The 18,354-nt window shown below is 37.6% G+C and overlaps 1 protein-coding gene and 1 long non-coding RNA gene across 2 annotated transcripts; one reads left to right on the forward strand and one right to left on the reverse strand.

The window, feature by feature from the left end:
- Positions 1–12,696: 12,696 nt before the first annotated feature.
- LOC112796719 (SEC12-like protein 2) lies at positions 12,697–18,051 on the forward strand. Its single transcript, XM_025839302.3, has 10 exons — positions 12,697–13,166; positions 13,519–13,613; positions 15,311–15,461; positions 16,215–16,306; positions 16,460–16,559; positions 16,680–16,755; positions 16,840–16,960; positions 17,182–17,298; positions 17,393–17,457; positions 17,745–18,051. Exons 1-10 carry the CDS (start codon positions 12,867–12,869, stop codon positions 17,828–17,830), a joined length of 1,203 nt encoding a protein of 400 aa, XP_025695087.1. The 5' UTR covers positions 12,697–12,866; the 3' UTR covers positions 17,831–18,051.
- LOC140184433 (uncharacterized) lies at positions 15,181–16,733 on the reverse strand. The gene is made up of 3 exons (XR_011881079.1): positions 16,432–16,733; positions 15,863–16,347; positions 15,181–15,613 (listed from the first exon to the last, which is right to left on the reverse strand). It is a non-coding gene; the product is annotated as an uncharacterized lncRNA (long non-coding RNA).
- Positions 18,052–18,354: the final 303 nt, after the last annotated feature.

The raw sequence follows: 18,354 nt of genomic DNA on the forward strand, positions 1-18,354 counted from the left end.
TTGTGTCTCTTCTTGTTTTTCTTATGCTTTTTCAAAACATTAACTTTCAAAAATTATACTTTTATCCACAAAAATAATACATCTTTAAAATACATTACATTTTTTGCTCAGTTGGTTATAGCGTTGGCTTATGTTCTTGGCAATTGGGCATCTTCTTTTAAAAATCTTTTTCAAAAATAATTTTTCTTTGATTGAATCTTGTGCCAAACTCTAAGTTTGGTGTTTTCTTGTTAATTTTTCTTTAATTTTCAAAAATTTGTCTTGGTTTTCTAAAAATTTTAAGTTTGGTGTTCTTTGGTGTTTGTTCTTGGTGTTCTTGTGAATCTTCAAGGTGTTCTTGAGTTTTTCTTGTGTTTTGATCTTAAAATTTTTAAGTTTGGTGTTCCTTGGTGTTTTCCCTCCAAAAATTTTCGAAAATAAGGAGCACTAGATCTAAAAATTTTAAGTCTTGTGTCTTTTGTGTGTTTTTCTCTTTCATCATAAAATTCAAAATTCAAAAAATTTTATATTTTCTAACTAATATTGAACTACTTTTTCGAAATTTTTTTTTACATAAAATTTTTTATTTTAATTTCAATTTTTTTTCGAAAAAAAAAATTTTAACTTCTTTTTATATATTTTGTTTTTACTTATTCCATTTTTTTTAAATCAACATATAAATTATCTCTTGTAATCCAATATGGAAGCAAGTAGGAATGAACAGTCCAAGAGGACTCTGGGGTCATATGCTAACCCCACTACTGCTTCATATGGGAGTAGTATCTGCATACCCTCCATTGGAGTTAGTAGCTTTGAGCTGAATCCTCAGCTCATTATCATGGTGCAGCAAAACTGCCAGTACTCTGGTCTTCCACATGAAGAACCTACAGAATTTCTGGCACAATTTCTGCAAATTGCTGATACAGTACATGATAAGGAAGTAGATCAGGATGTCTACAGATTATTACTGTTTCCATTTGCTGTAAAAGATCAAGCTAAGAGGTGGTTAAATAACCAGCCTAAGAACAGCATAAAAACATGGAAACAGCTGTCAGAAAAATTCCTGAATCACTATTTCCCTCCAAAACGGATGACACAGCTAAGGCTAAGTATCCAAGGCTTCAAACAAGGAGATAATGAATCCCTTTATGATGCCTGGGAGAGATACAGAGAGATGCTAAGAAAATGCCCCTCTGAAATGTTTTCAGAATGGGTGCAATTGGACATCTTCTATTATGGGCTTACAGAAAAAGCTCAGATTTCTCTAGACCACTCAGCTGGTGGATCTATACATATGAGAAAAACAATTGAAGAAGCTCAAGAGCTCATTGATACAGTTGCCAGAAATCAGCATCTGTACTTGAGCAGTGAATCTTCCATGAAAGAAGAAGCTAAAACAGTAACTGCAGAACTCAGTCCGGTGGATCAGGCTAATGAAATTAATCAACAATTGGACTTTCTAACTCAGCAGCTAGCCAAATTCAAGGAAATATTACAGGAAACAAGAATGGCTAACAGGAATATGGAAGTGCAATTAAAGCAGACAGAAAAACAACTGTCAAAACAAATAGCAGAAGAATGCCAAGCAGTTCAACTAAGAAGTGGGAAAACATTAAATAACTCACTTCAAAGCAACAGGAAGCCAAGAAATGAACAGATGTCTACTCAAAATCCCTCTGAGGACAATCAGAGCCCAGAGAGGAATGATGCTGGCGCTGAACGCCCAGACCATGCTCATTCCTGGCGTTCAACGCCAGAAACAAGCATGAATCCGGCGTTGAACGCCCAAAGGGAACATGGTTCTGGCGTTCAAACGCCAGTAACAAATAAGGAAGTGGCGTCTAACGCCACTCCAGCTTCCACCCCTGGCATTCAAATCCCAGTGGGTGATCAGTCACATACAAGTGCTGATAACAACCCTTCTAAAAAGGCTTCCCAACCCACTTTTGTAGGTAGTAAACCTGCAGCAACTAAGGTTGAGGAATACAAAGCCAAAATGCCTTATCCTCAAAAACTCCGCCAAGCGGAATAGGATAAGCAATTTGCCCGCTTTGCAGACTATCTCAGGACTCTTGAAATAAAGATTCCGTTTGCAGAAGCACTTGAGCAAATACCATCTTATGCTAAGTTTATGAAAGAGATCTTAAGTCATAAGAAGGATTGGAGGGAAACTGAAAAAGTTTACCTCACTGAAGAATGCAGTGCAGTCATTCTGAAAAGCTTACCTGAGAAGCTTAAAGATCCTGGGAGCTTTATGATACCATGCACATTAGAAGGTACTTGTGCCAAGCAAGCTTTATGTGATCTTGGGGCAAGTATCAACCTAATACCTGCATCTACTATCAGAAAGCTTGGTTTAGCTGAAGAAATCAAACCAACCAGGATATATCTTCAACTTGCTGATGGCTCCATTAAATACCCATCAGGAGTGATTGAAGACATGATTGTCAAGGTAGGGCCATTCGCCTTTCCTACTGACTTTGTGGTGCTGGAAATGGAGGAGCACAAGAGTGCAACTCTCATTCTAGGAAGACCTTTCCTAGCAACTGGCCGAACCCTCATTGATGTCCAAAAAGGGGAAGTAACCTTGAGAGTCAATGAGGAGGAGTTTAAGTTGAATGTTGTCAAAGCCATGCAACATCCAGACACCCCAAATGACTGCATGAGTGTTGATATTATTGACTCTCTGGTAAGAGAGGTCAATATGGCTGAGAGTCTCGAATCAGAGCTAGAGGACATCTTTAAAGATGTTCAGCCTGATTTGGAGGAATCGGAGAAGATAATAGAACCTCTGAAAATCCCTCAAGAAGAGGAGAAACCTCCAAAACCCGAACTCAAACCATTACCACCATCCCTGAAATATGCATTTCTGGGAGAAGGTGATACTTTTCCTGTAATTATAAGCTCTACCTTAGAGCCACAGGAAGAGGAAGCACTAATTCAAGTGCTAAGAATGCACAAGACAGCTCTTGGGTGGTCCATTAGTGATCTTAAGGGCATTAGCCCAGCCAGATGCATGCACAAAATCTTGCTGGAGGATGACGCCAAGCCAGTGGTTCAACCACAAAGGCGGCTGAATCCAGCTATGAAAGAAGTGGTGCAGAAAGAGGTCACTAAATTACTAGAGGCTAGGATTATTTATCCTATTTCTGACAGCCCCTGGGTGAGCCCTGTCCAAGTTGTCCCTAAGAAGGGCGGCATGACAGTGATTCATAATGAAAAAAATGAACTGGTTCCTACAAGAACAGTTACAGGGTGGCGTATGTGCATTGATTATAGAAGGCTCAATACAGCCACCAGAAAGGATCATTTTCCTTTACCATTCATAGACCAGATGCTAGAAAGACTAGCAGGTCATGAATACTACTGCTTCTTGGATGGATATTCAGGTTATAATCAAATTGCAGTAGATCCCCAGGATCAGGAGAAAACGGCATTCACATGCCCATCTGGAGTATTTGCTTACAGAAGGATGCCATTTGGCTTGTGCAATGCACCTGCAACCATTCAGAGGTGCATGCTCTCAATTTTCTCTGATATGGTGGAAAAATTCCTGGAAGTCTTCATGGATGACTTTTCAGTATTTGGAGACTCATTCAGCTCCTGCCTTAACCATTTAGCACTTGTTCTGAAAAGATGCCAAGAGACTAACCTGGTTTTAAACTGGGAAAAATGTCACTTTATGGTGACTGAAGGAATTGTCCTTGGGCACAAAATTTCGAACAAGGGAATAGAGGTGGATCAAGCTAAGGTAGAAGTAATTGAAAAATTACCACCACCTGCTAATGTTAAGGCAATCAGAAGCTTTCTGGGGCATGCAGGATTCTATAGGAGGTTCATAAAGGATTTTTCAATAATCGCCAAACCTCTGAGCAACCTGCTAGCTGCTGACACGCCATTTATCTTTGATAAAGAGTGTCTGCAGGCATTTGAGACTCTGAAAGCTAAATTGGTTACTGCACCAATCATCTCTGCACCAGACTGGACATTACCATTTGAATTGATGTGTGATGCCAGTGACCATGCCATTGGTGCAGTGTTGGGACAAAGGCATGACAAGCTTCTGCACGTCATTTACTATGCCAGCCGTGTTCTGAATGACGCACAGAAGAATTACACAACCACAGAAAAAGAGCTACTAGTAGTGGTTTACGCCATTGACAAATTCAGATCCTATTTAGTAGGATCAAAAGTGATTGTGTACACTGATCATGCTGCTCTTAAATATCTACTCACAAAGCAAGATTCAAAACCCAGACTCATCAGATGGGTGTTGCTTCTGCAAGAGTTTGATATAGAAATAAGAGACAGAAAAGGGACAGAGAATCAAGTAGCAGATCACCTGTCCCGAATAGAACCAGTGGAAGGGGCGTCCCTCCCTCTCACTGAGATCTCTGAAACCTTTCCGGATGAGCAACTGTTTGCCATCCAGGAAGTGCCATGGTTTGCAGACATTGCAAACTACAAGGCAGTGAGATTCATACCCAAAGAGTACAGTAGGGTGCAATCAAAGAAATTAATCACAGATGCAAAGTACTATCTTTGGGATGAACCATATCTCTTTAAGAGATGTGCAGACGGAGTAATCCGTAGATGTGTGCCTAAAGAAGAAGCACAGAAGATCCTTTGGCATTGCCATGGATCACAGTATGGAGGACATTTTGGAAGTGAACGAACAGCCACAAGAGTCCTCCAAAGTGGCCTCTACTGGCCTACTCTCTATAAAGATTCCCGAGTGTTTGTGCTTAATTGTGATAGTTGCCAAAGATCAGGCAACCTACCTCACAGTTATGCCATGCCTCAACAAGAAATCTTGGAGATTGAGTTGTTTGATGTATGGGGCATTGACTTCATGGGACCTTTCCCACCATCATACTCAAACACTTATATTCTGGTGGCAGTGGATTATGTATCCAAATGGGTGGAGGCTATTGCAACACCCACTAATGACACTAAAACAGTGTTAAAATTCCTCCAGAAACATATTTTTAGCAGATTTGGTATCCCTAGAGTGTTAATCAGTGATGGGGCACTCATTTCTGTAATAAACAGCTTTACTCTGCTCTGGTACGTTATGGAGTTAACCACAGGGTAGCTACTCCATATCATCCACAAACCAATGGGCAAACTGAAGTCTCAAATAGAGAACTTAAAAGAATCCTGGAACGGACTGTAATTAACCGTAGAAAGGATTGGGCAAGAAGCTTGGATGATGCTCTGTGGGCATACAGAACAGCATTCAAAACCCCCATAGGGACCTCTCCATACCAGCTTGTGTATAGAAAGGCGTGTCACTTGCCAGTGGAACTGGAGCACAAGGCCTACTGGGCAACCAGATTCCTGAACCTTGATGCCAAGTTAGCTGGAGAAAGACGATTGCTCCAGTTAAATGAGCTAGAGGAATTTAGACTCAATGCTTTCGAGAATGCAAAAATTTACAAGGAGAAAGCAAAAAGATGGCATGATAAGAAATTGTCATCCAGAGTCTTTGAGCCAGGGCAGAAAGTTCTGTTATTTAATTCAAGGCTCAAATTATTCCCTGGGAAATTAAAATCCCGGTGGAGAGGTCCATATGTAATCACAAGTGTATCACCATATGGATACATAGAACTTCAGGATAGTGACTCTAACAAAAAGTTCATTGTTAATGGACAAAGAGTTAAACACTATCTTGAAGGTAATTTCGAGCAAGAATGCTCAAGACTGAGACTTAATTAAAGATCAGTGATAGTCCAGCTAATGACATTAAAGAAGCGCTTGCTGGGAGGCAACCCAGCCATTTCCTAAGTTTATTTACTAATTAAATAAATTTTCTTTTCTTTACAGGTTTAAGTTCAAGTATCTTCAAAGGTGAAATAGCAATTGGTTGAAGTCACAGAGTTACAGGGAAATTTGGAAGCTCACTGGCGTGAAAAAACCAGTAAGAAACACTTTGGGCGTTAAACGCCCAAAAGAAGCACCCACTGGGCGTTTAACGCCAGTAAGGGTAGCCTTCTGGGCGTTAAACGCCAGAAAGGAGCATCTTTTGGGCGTTAAACGCCAGAAAGATGCACCTTCTGGGCGTTTAACGCCAGTCTGCTAGCATCCTGGGCGTTCAGAAAAACGCCCAGTGACAAAGGACTTCCTGGCGTTCAACGCCAGAAAGAAGCACCAGATGGGCGTTGAACGCCCAGGAGAAGCAACTATTGGGCGTTAAACGCCCAAAACATGCATCGTTTGGGCGTTTAACGCCAGGATGGTGGGAGGAGGTAAAACTCGTTTTTCTTTATAATTTTTCTAAATTTTTATGTTTCAATTCATGATTTCTTGCATAAACATGTTTCAAATTGTCATCCCTCAAATCAAATTAGTTTTCTAAAAATCCTAATTTCTAAAATCCCTTTTTCATAAATATTAAATATATCTTAATCCATAAAGCCAAAGGGTTTTCCAATCCAATCCAACTCTTTTAAATTTATTTTCAAAACTCAATTATCTTTTTCAAAATTAAATATTTCAAATTTATCTTTTAAATTATGATTTATATCTTTCTCTTTTTAAAACTATATCTTTTTCTTATCATATCTATCTTTTATAAATCATATCTTCTATCTTATCTCCTTCTTATTTTCGAAAATTTCCCACCCCCCTCCCTATATATTGTATTCGGCGCCCTCCTCATCATCACCATCCAACACTTGCTCTCCTTCTATCCCTCTTCTTTCTTCTCTTTTGCTTGAGGACAAGCAAAGCTCTAAGTTTGGTGTGTTTTATCCGTGATCACAAAAAACATACCCATTAAAGATCATGGCTCCTAAAGGAAAACAACCCAACCCAAGAGGCAAGAAAGAAAGTACTCCAAAGCCACTTTGGAATCAAGGGAAGTTCTTAACTAAAGAACATTCAGACCATTACTACAAGATAATGAGTCACAGATCCGTGATCCCGGAAGTCAGATTTGATCTGAAAGAAGATGAATATCCGGAGATCCAAGAGCAAATTCGAAACACGAATTGGGAAATTCTGGCCAATCCTGAAACGAAAGTGGGAAGGAACATGGTTCAGGAATTTTATGCTAATCTATGGCAGACAGAAAGGCAAAGAATAATTGGAGCTGCTCTCTTTGACCATCGGACTGTAGTCAGAGGAAAGATCATTCATACCAATTCTGACAAGATCAGGGAGATATTTAAGCTCCCCCAACTGAAAGATGACCCAGACTCCTTTAATAGGAGAATGATGAGGGTCAAGTGGACCACCAGCACGACTGGCATCCCAGTTCAACTCAAAAGGGAAGATCTGAAACCAGTAGCCAGAGGTTGGCTGGATTTCGTAGGGCGTTCCATACTGCCCACCAGCAACCGCTCTGAGGTCACTATTAAAAGAGCAGTAATGATTCACTGCATCATGTTGGGAAAAGAAGTGGAAGTCCATCAGCTGATCTCCTGTGAGCTATATAAAATAGCAAACAGGAATTCTAAGGATGCCAAATTGGCTTATCCAAGCCTAATTTCTATGCTTTGCAAAGATGCTGGAGTAAAAATGGGAATAACTGAATATATCCTAATTGAAAAGCCCATTACGGGAATATCAATGGTCAGACAACAGCAACAAGATGATTCAACCAAGAGGAGAGCACAAGAAGCCCTCCCAGAACTGCCCCAATTCGAATATTGGGAACATCTTGAGGCTTCTATTTCCAGATTACAAGAAGCTATGGACCAAATAAAGGAAGAACAGAATAATCAAAGTAGCATGATTTGCAAACTGCTCAAGGAACAGGAGGAGCAAGGGCGTGATCTAAGGGAGCTGAAGCGCCAAAAATTAATCCTTGAACAGCACCCCACAGATTAGAGGAACATCTACTCCTCAAAACAACAGGTTGCTGAGTTCCAATTTTTCTGCTTTAGCTTAGTGATAGTATTATTATAGAAATTCACCTTAGGAGATATTTAGTAATAATTAGTATGTCTATTTTGATTTTATTTCCAATTAAGCTATAATTTATTTTTCTCATCATCATCAGGCATGAATAAAGTAGTAGATTTTTTTTAGAATAAAGAAGTAATCTATATTTTTCGAGTTCTTAATAATAAAAATTATAATTAATTATATGTGGTGGCAATACTTTTGTTCTCTGAATGAATGCTTGAACAGTGCATAATATGTACTTTGAATTTGATGAATATTGGCTCCTGAAAGGATGAGGAACACGAAAAATATTATTGATGATCTGAAAAATCATGAAATTGATTCTTGAAGCAAGAAAAAGCAGTCAAAAAAAAAAAAAACAAGCCATGAGCCCTAGGTAAGGGTAAAAAGGATCCAAGGCTTTGAGCATCAATGGATAGGAGGGCCCAAGGAAATAAAATCCAGGCCTAAGCGGCAAAACCAAGCTGTCCCTAACCATGTGCTTGTGGCATGCAGGTTCAAGTTACAAACTTGAGACTGAGTGGTTAAAGTTGTGATCCAAGGCAAACAGAGTGTGCTTAAGAGCTCTGGATACCTCTGACTGGGGACTTTAGCAAAGCTGAGTCACAATCTGAAAAGGTTCACCTAGTCATGTGTCTGTGACATTTATGTATCTGGTGGTAATACTGGAAAACAAAGTGCTTAGGGCCACAGCCAAGACTCATAAAATAATTGTGTTCAAGAATCAACATACTACACTAGGAGAGTCAATAATACTATCTGAATTCTGAGTTCCTAAGGATGCCAATCATTCTGAAATTCAAAAGATACAGGGAGATGCCAAAACTGTTCAGAAACAAAAAGCTACAAGCCCCGCTCATCTAATAAGAATCTGAGCTTCATTTAAAACTCTAAAATATTATTACTTCTTAATTTCTATTAGAACCTATTTTATTCATCTAGTTGCTTGAGGACAAGCAACAGTTTAAGTTTGGTGTTGTGATGAGCGGATATTTTATACGCTTTTTGGGGGTAATTTCATGTAGATTTTAGCATGTTTCAGTTAGTTTTTAGTAGAATATTATTAGTTTTTAGGCAAAAATCATATTTCTGGACTTTACTATGAGTGTGTGTATTTTTCTGTGATTTCAGGTATTTTCTGGCTGAAATTGAGGGAGTTGAGCAAAAATCTGAGTTAGGCTGAAAAAGGACTGCTGATGCTGTTGGATCCTGACCTCCCTGCACTCGAAATGGATTTTTTGAAGCTACAGGAGTCCAATTGGTGCGCTCTCAACGGCCTTGGAAAGTAGACATCCAGGGCTTTCCAGCAATATATAATAGTCCATACTTTGCGCGAAGATAGACGACGTAACTTGGCGTTGAACGCCAAGTTCATGCTGCTGTCTGGAGTTAAACGCCAGAAAAACGTCATGATCCGGAGTTGAACGCCCAAAACACGTCATAACCTGAAGTTTAACGCCAAGAAAGGCCTCTACTCGTGGATAGCTTTAGTCTCAGCCCCAGCACACACCAAGTGGGCCCCAGAAGTGGATTTCTGCACCAATTATCTTAGTTTACTCATTTTCTGTAAACCTAGGTTACTAGTTTACTATTTAAACAACTTTTAGAGACTTATCTTGTACCTCATGACATTTTCAGATCTGAATTACATACTTTGTGACGGCATGAGTCTCTAAACTCCATTGTTGGGGGTGAGGAGCTCTGCAGCGTCTCGATGAATTAATGCAATTGTTTCTATTTCACTCAAACGTGTGTATGGTCCGATCTAAAATGTTTATTCGCGCTTAACTGTGAAAGAGGTGATGATCCGTGACACTCATCACCTCCCTCAATCTATGAACGTGTGTCTGACAAACACCTCCGTTCTACATCAGACTGAATGAACTTCTCTTAGATTCCCCAACAGAATCTTCGTGGTATAAGTCGGATTGATGGCGGCATTCATGAGAATCCGGAAAGTCTAAACCTTGTCTGTGGTATTCCGAGTAGGATTCTGGGATTGAATGACTGTGACGAGCTTCAAACTCCTGAAGGCTGGGCGTTAGTGACAGACGCAAAAGAATCAATGGATTCTATTCCAACCTGATTGAGAACCGACAGATGATTAGCCGTGCTGTGACAGAGCATAAGAACGTTTTCACTGAGAGGATGGGAAGTAGCCACTGACAATGGTGACGCCCTACATGCAGCTTGCCGTAGACGTGCTTTACAAACAATTGAGTTAAATATTACATTGCAGGAATTCAGAGGACAAAGCATCTCCAAAACTCCAACATATTTCTCATTACTGCTTAACAAGTAACGCTATTATTCTCTCTTATTTTTCTTACGATTTTAAATATTTTGACTTCTTAAAATTAAATCCAAATAACCTTATTGACCTCCTGACTAAGATTAATAAAATAAACATTGATTGCTTCAAACCAATAATCTCCGTGGGATCGACCCTTACTCACGTAAGGTATTACTTGGACGACCCAGTGCACTTGCTGGTTAGTTGTGCGAATCACAAATTCGTGCACCACCCTAAATCACAAATCACTCACTATATGCATCTTCCGTCCTTTCTCTCCCTTTTCTCCTCCCGTTCATTGCGCCTTCGACGTCTGTCCTCCTACCTTCCGTCGCGCCATCATCATGTCTCCAGTGTGCCATCCTTGTCCACCCTCACTCGCGTGCAGTCACTTCTCCCCCTCGCTGTCTCTTGCCACCTCTCTTCACACGTCCTCCATCACAATTGCTCTGCCTTGTCTGTCGTTCACATAGGGGAGCTCATGAAGGAAGAAAGACACCACCGTGCTATCGCTGCACCGTTTGGAGTCCGCTCACCCCTCGTCCGTGAAGGTCTCAGCCACAACTACTGCTTCCAATGCCGTTCCCCCAGGGGTACTCGCGAAGGAAGAAACAACGAGGAAACGCTACCTGCGCTGTCCATCCAATGTCGTTGACCACCTCCTTGCCAGCAACCCTGCATCCAATCGCTCTCTTCCTCCTCTTTGGATCACACCCACTAAAACGGTAACCACATCCATGTAACGCCATTCAAGGGTTTTATCTCTTTTTCTTTCTGTCTTCCCCTCGCGATTCACAATGTCGCCGACCATGACAGTACCTTACCCTTCACGAACGCAGCGGTCTCTCGCAGTGCGTGCCTATTTTTTTCGGATGTCTTTTTTTTTTCAATTAAATGGATGTTTCTTTTAGAGGGTTTCAGATGTTTGTTTCCAAAGATCTTTTTTGTGGGTTATTAGATGTTTCCTTTCTAGATTTTGGAATGTTTCTTTTTGGAGCAGCATTCCGTTTTCTTTGATTTTTTCTTTTAACTATTATTTCGAATATTTCTTTCCGATTAAAAGATGTTTTTTTTACTGGATTTTAGATATTTTTTCTATGTAAATGGATGATTTTTTTGTATGGGTTATTAGATGTATTTTTCCGGGAAAAGAAGGACGCGATGGCACGCTTTTTTGATATATAAAAATTTTTTGAAATTTAAAAAGATAGCACAAATTGTCTGGTATCCTACTTGGTTAGCAAAACCAATATAATAAATATCATTCATGCTATGTGTACACTAAAATCAGTCGTCAATATAAAATATAAATACATTTTAAAATAAACTAAACTATACAATTATTTATATACAAATACATTGATTGCTGATTTTAATATCTGATTTTGGTGTACAAATAACATTTTTGAATAAGGATCCTTTGAGAAGTTTCGAACGCTACTTTTTTGAGTTTTTGACTTATGAAAAATAATAATATTAATGTCTGGTGCAATTTTCAAAACTAAGTTATAGCTTTTTAAAAAGCTATTTAAGTGCTTATAGAGAAGTTAAAAAATGACTTCTTTCATAATAAAAAAAATTTGAGTAATTACCCAACTCAGTGCCCAAAGATTTTAGAATCGAATATTTTAGTCCCTAAAGAAAATTAATACACAGATCAATCCCCAAGAATTTACTCCGGCAGACAAATTAGTCTCTAGTTCATTTTCCGACAGAATAATTACCCAAATCAATCCCCAAAGATTTTAAAAAAGGACATTTTAGTCCCCAAGAAAAACTAATGTACAAATCAATCCCCAACGTCCCTCCCTATTAGACATAATAGTCCTCCATCCAAAAATAAAAGAAAATAAAATTATTATTAATTATTAATTACACAATAATATTGTGCTATATTTTTTGGACAAAAATAATAATAAATTTATTCATTAAATTTTTATAATAATAATAATAATAATAATAATAATAATAATAATAATAATAATAAAATTATTAGAGATTATTTTACAAGAAATTCAAGGTTAAAATTATTTGATATTTTTGTATTTAATATAATCAAAAGATGTCCTATATATATATAATTTAATGAATAAATTTATCATTATTTTTGTCCTAAAATACAAAAAATATAGTACAATATTATTGTGCAATTAATAATAATAATTATTTTATTTTATTTTATTTTAAACGGAGGATATCATGTCTAGAGAGAAACGTTGGAGATTGATTTGTATATTAGTTTCTTTTGGGGACTAAAATGTCTGTTTTTAAAAATTTTGGGGATTGATCTGGGCAATTACTCTACCAGAAAATGAACTGGAGACTGATTTGTCTGTCGGAGTAAATTCTTGGAGATTGATCTGTGTATTAATTTTCCTTGGAAACTAAAATGTCCGATTCTAAAGAGACTAATTTGGATAATTACTCAAAAATTTTTTATCACATTTTTTTTAAATAAATATTTTTAAAATTAAAATACTAAATATAAAATAATATATTTATAAATTATTTTTAATTTAAACTGTTTAATCAAATTGGGCTAAACAATAACAAGACGGGGATGCAGATAGCATATCACAGATGAGACTAATCAATTCATTGCTGAATCTTAGAGAGAGAGAGAGAGAGAGAGAGAGAGAGAGAGAGAGTGTGTGTGTGTGTGTGTGTTTTAGAGAGAGGAAGAATGGGGAAGAGCCAAATCTCAGACCCTCCGAACTTGAAGAAATACGGTGTTCCCTTCTACTCCGTTGCTTGGATTCCCCACCGCGTTCTCAAATCTCGCCACAACCAAACCTCCGATGAATCCTCCGCCGCCGATCAGAGCTCAACGCCGACGAAGGAGGCAGAGCCGCCGACAGAGGAGCTTGCCTCCGGAAACTACCTCGTGTTCGCCGGTGGCGGTGGAGAAGGCCGCAGCGGTATCCCCAATACGGTGCTGCTTGCGCACTTCGATGTTGCGTCGAATTCTCTCTCCGATCAACCGGTATGTCATTAATTCCTTGTGCTTCTTGTTCGATTCTGGAATTCGTAGCAGCTTTGATTTGTTGTTCGATTTTTATTTCATGTATTAGTTTTGTGTGTTTCGAAGCTGGAGGGACCGGATCTAGTTTTTTATTCGGATATTGTTGTGTGATTCTGATGCAGTTGCTTCATTTGCTTGTGTTAGAATGCGAGGTTTTTGTTCATTTAGCTGCATGGCTGATTTATAGTGGTAGATTTTGTTTGGAATGCATGAATTGTAGAGTAGCTGGATTTTATTTTTTATTATTTTTGGTAGCAATTGATAGGATGATTGGATTGTTCTATTATTTGAGTAAACTTATGAATATTTTCAGGTGAATAAGCTAGGAACCGGTTCTGAGTTGCCTTATAGAATGGCTCTTCACCCCAATGGAGATGGCATTATTTGTGCAATGCCAAACAGTTGCAGGTCTTTTTCTTCCCACCTCTTATTTCTTTTATTGAAGTTTGGTTCTGTTTGCTGGGAAGAAAATATATGTAGGATTCATTTCTCTATTGAAATCTTCATGGCGTATATTATAGATGAAAGAACCCTGGCGGGTTTGAGCATACACGTAGTTGAAGATGAGCAGGTAGAAAATGGAAGCATTTTCATTTTTGTCTAGAATATCACTTCTAAATGCCTTTCCATTTTCTACTCACTCAACCATGCGTCAGTGAGCTAAGAAGAGGGATAAAGATAGAAAGTGACTTCATGATTCGACAGCTGTTAATTTTATATGCTAATTTATTCAAAATAAGGAATGAAACATTTCCAGAAGTATGAGGAACTGGATGAACTCTATATAGTTGCTTATGTGTAATTTATCCAAAATATAATCATTTTCATGTTGACCAAGTACGCAGGGGCATTCTTAAGTTAGACAGATCTTTCAGTGGTTATGTTAGCTGCATAAGGATTAGGATTGAAGTTATTCATACTTGATTCTTATTACCCTATGTATAGTAATTTAAACTCTGATAGGTTATCTTTCTAGTCCTGAATTTTGGATGGAAGATTAAATTGGGAATAGAATAGATACCAAGTATGCAAGATGATATTCAGTAATACCAACCATAGCATGTGAAACACAACAAATTCAAGAACTTGATTTTATCATGGCTAGCATCAATGTTGTAAGTTATGAAGTTAGATTGACAAAATGAGGCAACGAGGAACTGTTCATGAGCATACTAATTAATGGAAGAAACTTGTATATATGAGGAGTTTTATGATTTACTTTTTGTCTCATTTTTAAATTTTGTTTCTATTTGTCAGATCTTGTTATTAGAGCAATAAGCACATTGTGAAATATTAGTGTTTTGCAAGAGAAGAGAATTCAGATATTGAGAGAAGTTTCAGAAATGTGTAATGCTCATTATGACTGAGTTTAGCACTAATATATGCTTATATCCAAGGAGGAATAGCTTGCTGTGCAAACTAGTCTAAAGGACACAGTAGTCCTTTCTATCTTTAGTTATGACAGCTACAACTACCATACAGCTGTCATATCCTATCTGGCTTAGCTTATAACTAGCAGCCTCTATTCTCGCTTCTCTAGGATCTACTATCACTTATCTAACTCACTCTATTATGCCCCCTGAAACTGGCCTCTCTACCTTTCTGAAAATCCGTTACTAATAGTTTACCTCTTATATTCAAAATCTTCTCTTTAGACACAACTTTAGTAAGAATATCTGCTGTGGGAATGTGTGCAACCAGCAGCTTGCCATCCATCACTCTTTACCTTACAAAAGCGAGGTTCAATTCCATGTGTTTGGTTCTATTAAGCAAAATTGGACTGTGTGCTAATATAATAGCACTGAGATTGCCACAGTACACTACGTATCTCTCTGAGGGAACCTTAAATTGAGTGTGCAAAAATATTTGACGAACACTTGTTTTATTTTCCTAATTTTAAATTGGTTTTATTGGATTGACATCTAGCTGATTGGTGTATGGTGCTTTACAGTTCTGCTACTGATTGCTCAATGTATGAGAGATAATTGATGTTATTTTGTCAGTCTATCCTTTACAGGCTTTATTCATTCTTATTTGAAAAACAAAATTTGATTTTCTTTTGCTCTATTACATCTAGCTAAAGTTATTATACTTTGTTTATCCAGATGGTTTGACTGGGACCAAGACCAGAGTTCTGAATCTCATAAGGTGGGTCTGAAGACATCAGAGAAAGAGCTCACTCAGTTGCAGGACGTTGGACAACAGTTAGCATTGGCATTCAGCAGTGATGGAACAGAACTAGCTGTTGGTGGGGAGGTATAGTCTTCTTTTACATTGAATGATTAAAAGAAACTATCTTATATTACCAATGATAATATTTGGTAGCTTGACCAAAAATAAAATGGTTTCTGGGGAAACATCTCCACTCCTTGGGCATTATCGCACTTCTTCAACCAAGTTATGTTTACCTAGATATGATGATTCAAGCTCTTGTTAGTTGAGAAAAGATTTGATACAAGATGATATCCCAGGGTTAATTGAACACATTCACTTAATATATGAAAGGTGATGGTTATGTACTATAATGGTAAACCCAATAGAATGAGTTCTTTTCTTATAGATGTAACCATTCATCCTTGGTACAAATATTATCTCTTGTACCATGTAACATAAACCCAAAAATATTGTTCTCTAGAGACGTGTTGCAAGAGACTCACCTTGCAAGGATGACTATAACATCAAATCCAACATACCACTTGTAGCTTGAAAAGCTGTCAAAATGTAAACATTGTTTTAGCTGCATCTATTTGATTCAATTTTCCTTGTGTTACATGGCCTTGTATCCATGGTTTTTGTTTCTTACTTTTGGCAAACTAATATGTAATGGTGAAGGATTTATGTTTTTGGGACAGTAGTTGCACTTGGTAGCTATATGATGCTTTGAATTTCTAAAGTACAGGAATTTTTGCTTTAATTCATTTGCCAAATAGTCGTTAATATGTATAGAATTTCTTTTTCTTTCTGAGGGAGTGGTATGCCATATAATCTTGTAACTGTTTTGCAGTACAGGATGGCAATCTAAGGGTTTTTAAGTGGCCTAGCATGGAAATTATTCTCAATGAGTCTAAATCTCATTCTACTGTGAAGGACTTACATTTCAGGTTTGTTCCAGATAGAAGCTCATTGATGTTATTATTTGACTCTACAAATCAAAAAAGGAATAATAATTAACAAAGAAAAGACAGACAGATCTGCTCTATACCCTATTATTTCTGATGGATTGTACCTTATAGTCTGTTGTGTTTGTTGTGCAGTTCCGATGGTAAATTGCTAGTCTCTTTGGGAAGTGGTGGCCCCTGCAGGGTCTGGGATATTTCTTCGTCAATAGTATTAACTTCTCTACCAAATGAAAATGTGAGCTGCTGATTTTTTTACTTTAAAACTTTGGTTGGGCAGATATTGGTTCTTAACCAGGTTAATTGGTGATTGGTTGGTCTTTTGGGTATATGCTAATCATATTTTGTTTTCATACAGCGTGAAACTTTTAGCTGTTGTAGATTTTCTCAAATAAGCGATGGAACCCAGGTTCTATATATTGCTGTGGTCACAGGTAATTAATATCCATAACAAAGATGTTGTTCCCCCCTGTTGTTTCTGTATTTGTCTGACACAAGTATTTTGTTATTGTATATAGATAAAGGTGGAAGCATTCTGACTTGGAATACGAAGACATGGGAAAGGATGAGCTCAAAGCATATTACTCGCGATACAATCTCTGCGTTGAATGTCTCAGCTGATGGGAAATACCTTGCATGGTACATACTCTAATCTGTACCTTTTTAGTACCTAAAGGATGACACCGCTGTGCTACATGGAAACCAATGGTGGCTTTGTTTTGGGTTTTAATGCTATATATGAAACGAGAGAAAGATACATGAAGGGAAAAGAAAGCTGAGAGCAGTGTTTGCAGGGAAGGATATGACTTTTTTTTATTTGCAAGAACTTATTGCTTCTCTTTTGATGGGTTGACATGCAGTGGAACACCTTCAGGAGACATTGTCATTGTAAATTCTACAAATATGAGGATTCATACTATGGTTAAAAAGGCTCACCTTGGCATCGTAACTGCTTTAGCTTTCTCCCCTGATTCAAGGTTTGAAGTTGATGCATTTATATTTTTCTTCCTGCTACAAGAAATTTTATGCCATTTTGGAGGTAGTTGGTTCATTGTTGTGGGTTCATTTTAGGACCTTGGCTTCCATATCCTTGGATTCAAGTGCAAGAGTAACGAAAATTGAAGAGAAGAAAGAAGGTATGTATTTCATAATAATACCTGCGGCTAGCCTTAAAATTTATTGTCCAATTGAGCCACTTTTGTAATAGCTGAACTTATCAAGGAAAAAGTTGATCCAACAATTTAAGAATAATCTGGGAAAATATAGTAATTTAAAGAGTTTATATAATAAACTGAGAGACTATAAATGAAATTATGGATCTATAGTTTAGATGTATGATTTGTCATATGGACTTTGTATTTATCATCTATCTATAGTTTAGCATCTAACTTTCTTCCCCTTTTCCTTTTCCTCTTCTGCCCAGGAGGATTTAACTTGTGGATTGCAATGTTTATCATCCTGGTTGCAATAGCCATTTACTTCCTAAAGGTTCATGGAATTTTAAAGTGAAGGTTTCAAATTTCAATAGTACTTTATTTAGACATAAACCAATTTTCATCTTTTTTTCGGGGGGTGTTTTCCGTTTACCTGATCTTTCCCCCCCGCCCCACATAATGGCGTTGTTCCTTTGTCCATATAGTGCCTTGTATCATGGACTGTAATACTGTCGCATGTTGTGTACAATTTTTTACAGTATTATGAGCATATTTATTGCAATCCAGGTTTGATCCCCTCTTGCTTGGTATTATGAGCATATTTATTGTTTTACCATTGAACAACATTCTTATGCCACTACTTATGTTATTTCACTAGTAACCTTCTATATCAACACTTAACATGCCACACACACAATTTCGTTAACCACTAAAGTAAATGGGTTAACAATTAGGCTATTTTGTCAAACATCTGATATATGAAAATTTATTGTCAAAAATAAAAGTTGGAGCTCATTTCATCAAAATAAAAATCTTTCAAATACCAACATGACTATTTACTCAATAAATTTTTATTATAATTACAATAATCCTAGGTAA

This window comes from Arachis hypogaea, chromosome 4, assembly GCF_003086295.3.
Source record: "Arachis hypogaea cultivar Tifrunner chromosome 4, arahy.Tifrunner.gnm2.J5K5, whole genome shotgun sequence".
Taxonomy (NCBI): domain Eukaryota; kingdom Viridiplantae; phylum Streptophyta; class Magnoliopsida; order Fabales; family Fabaceae; genus Arachis; species Arachis hypogaea.

Coding starts and splice junctions, on each gene's coding strand:
- LOC112796719 (XM_025839302.3), top strand. CDS start 12,867: ATGGGGAAGAGCCAAATCTCAGACCCTCCGAACTTGAAGAAATACGGT. Junction 16,756..16,839: donor ATATATTGCTGTGGTCACAG/GTAATTAATATC, acceptor TATTGTATATAG/ATAAAGGTGGAAGCATTCTG. Junction 16,961..17,181: donor GATGGGAAATACCTTGCATG/GTACATACTCTA, acceptor GTTGACATGCAG/TGGAACACCTTCAGGAGACA.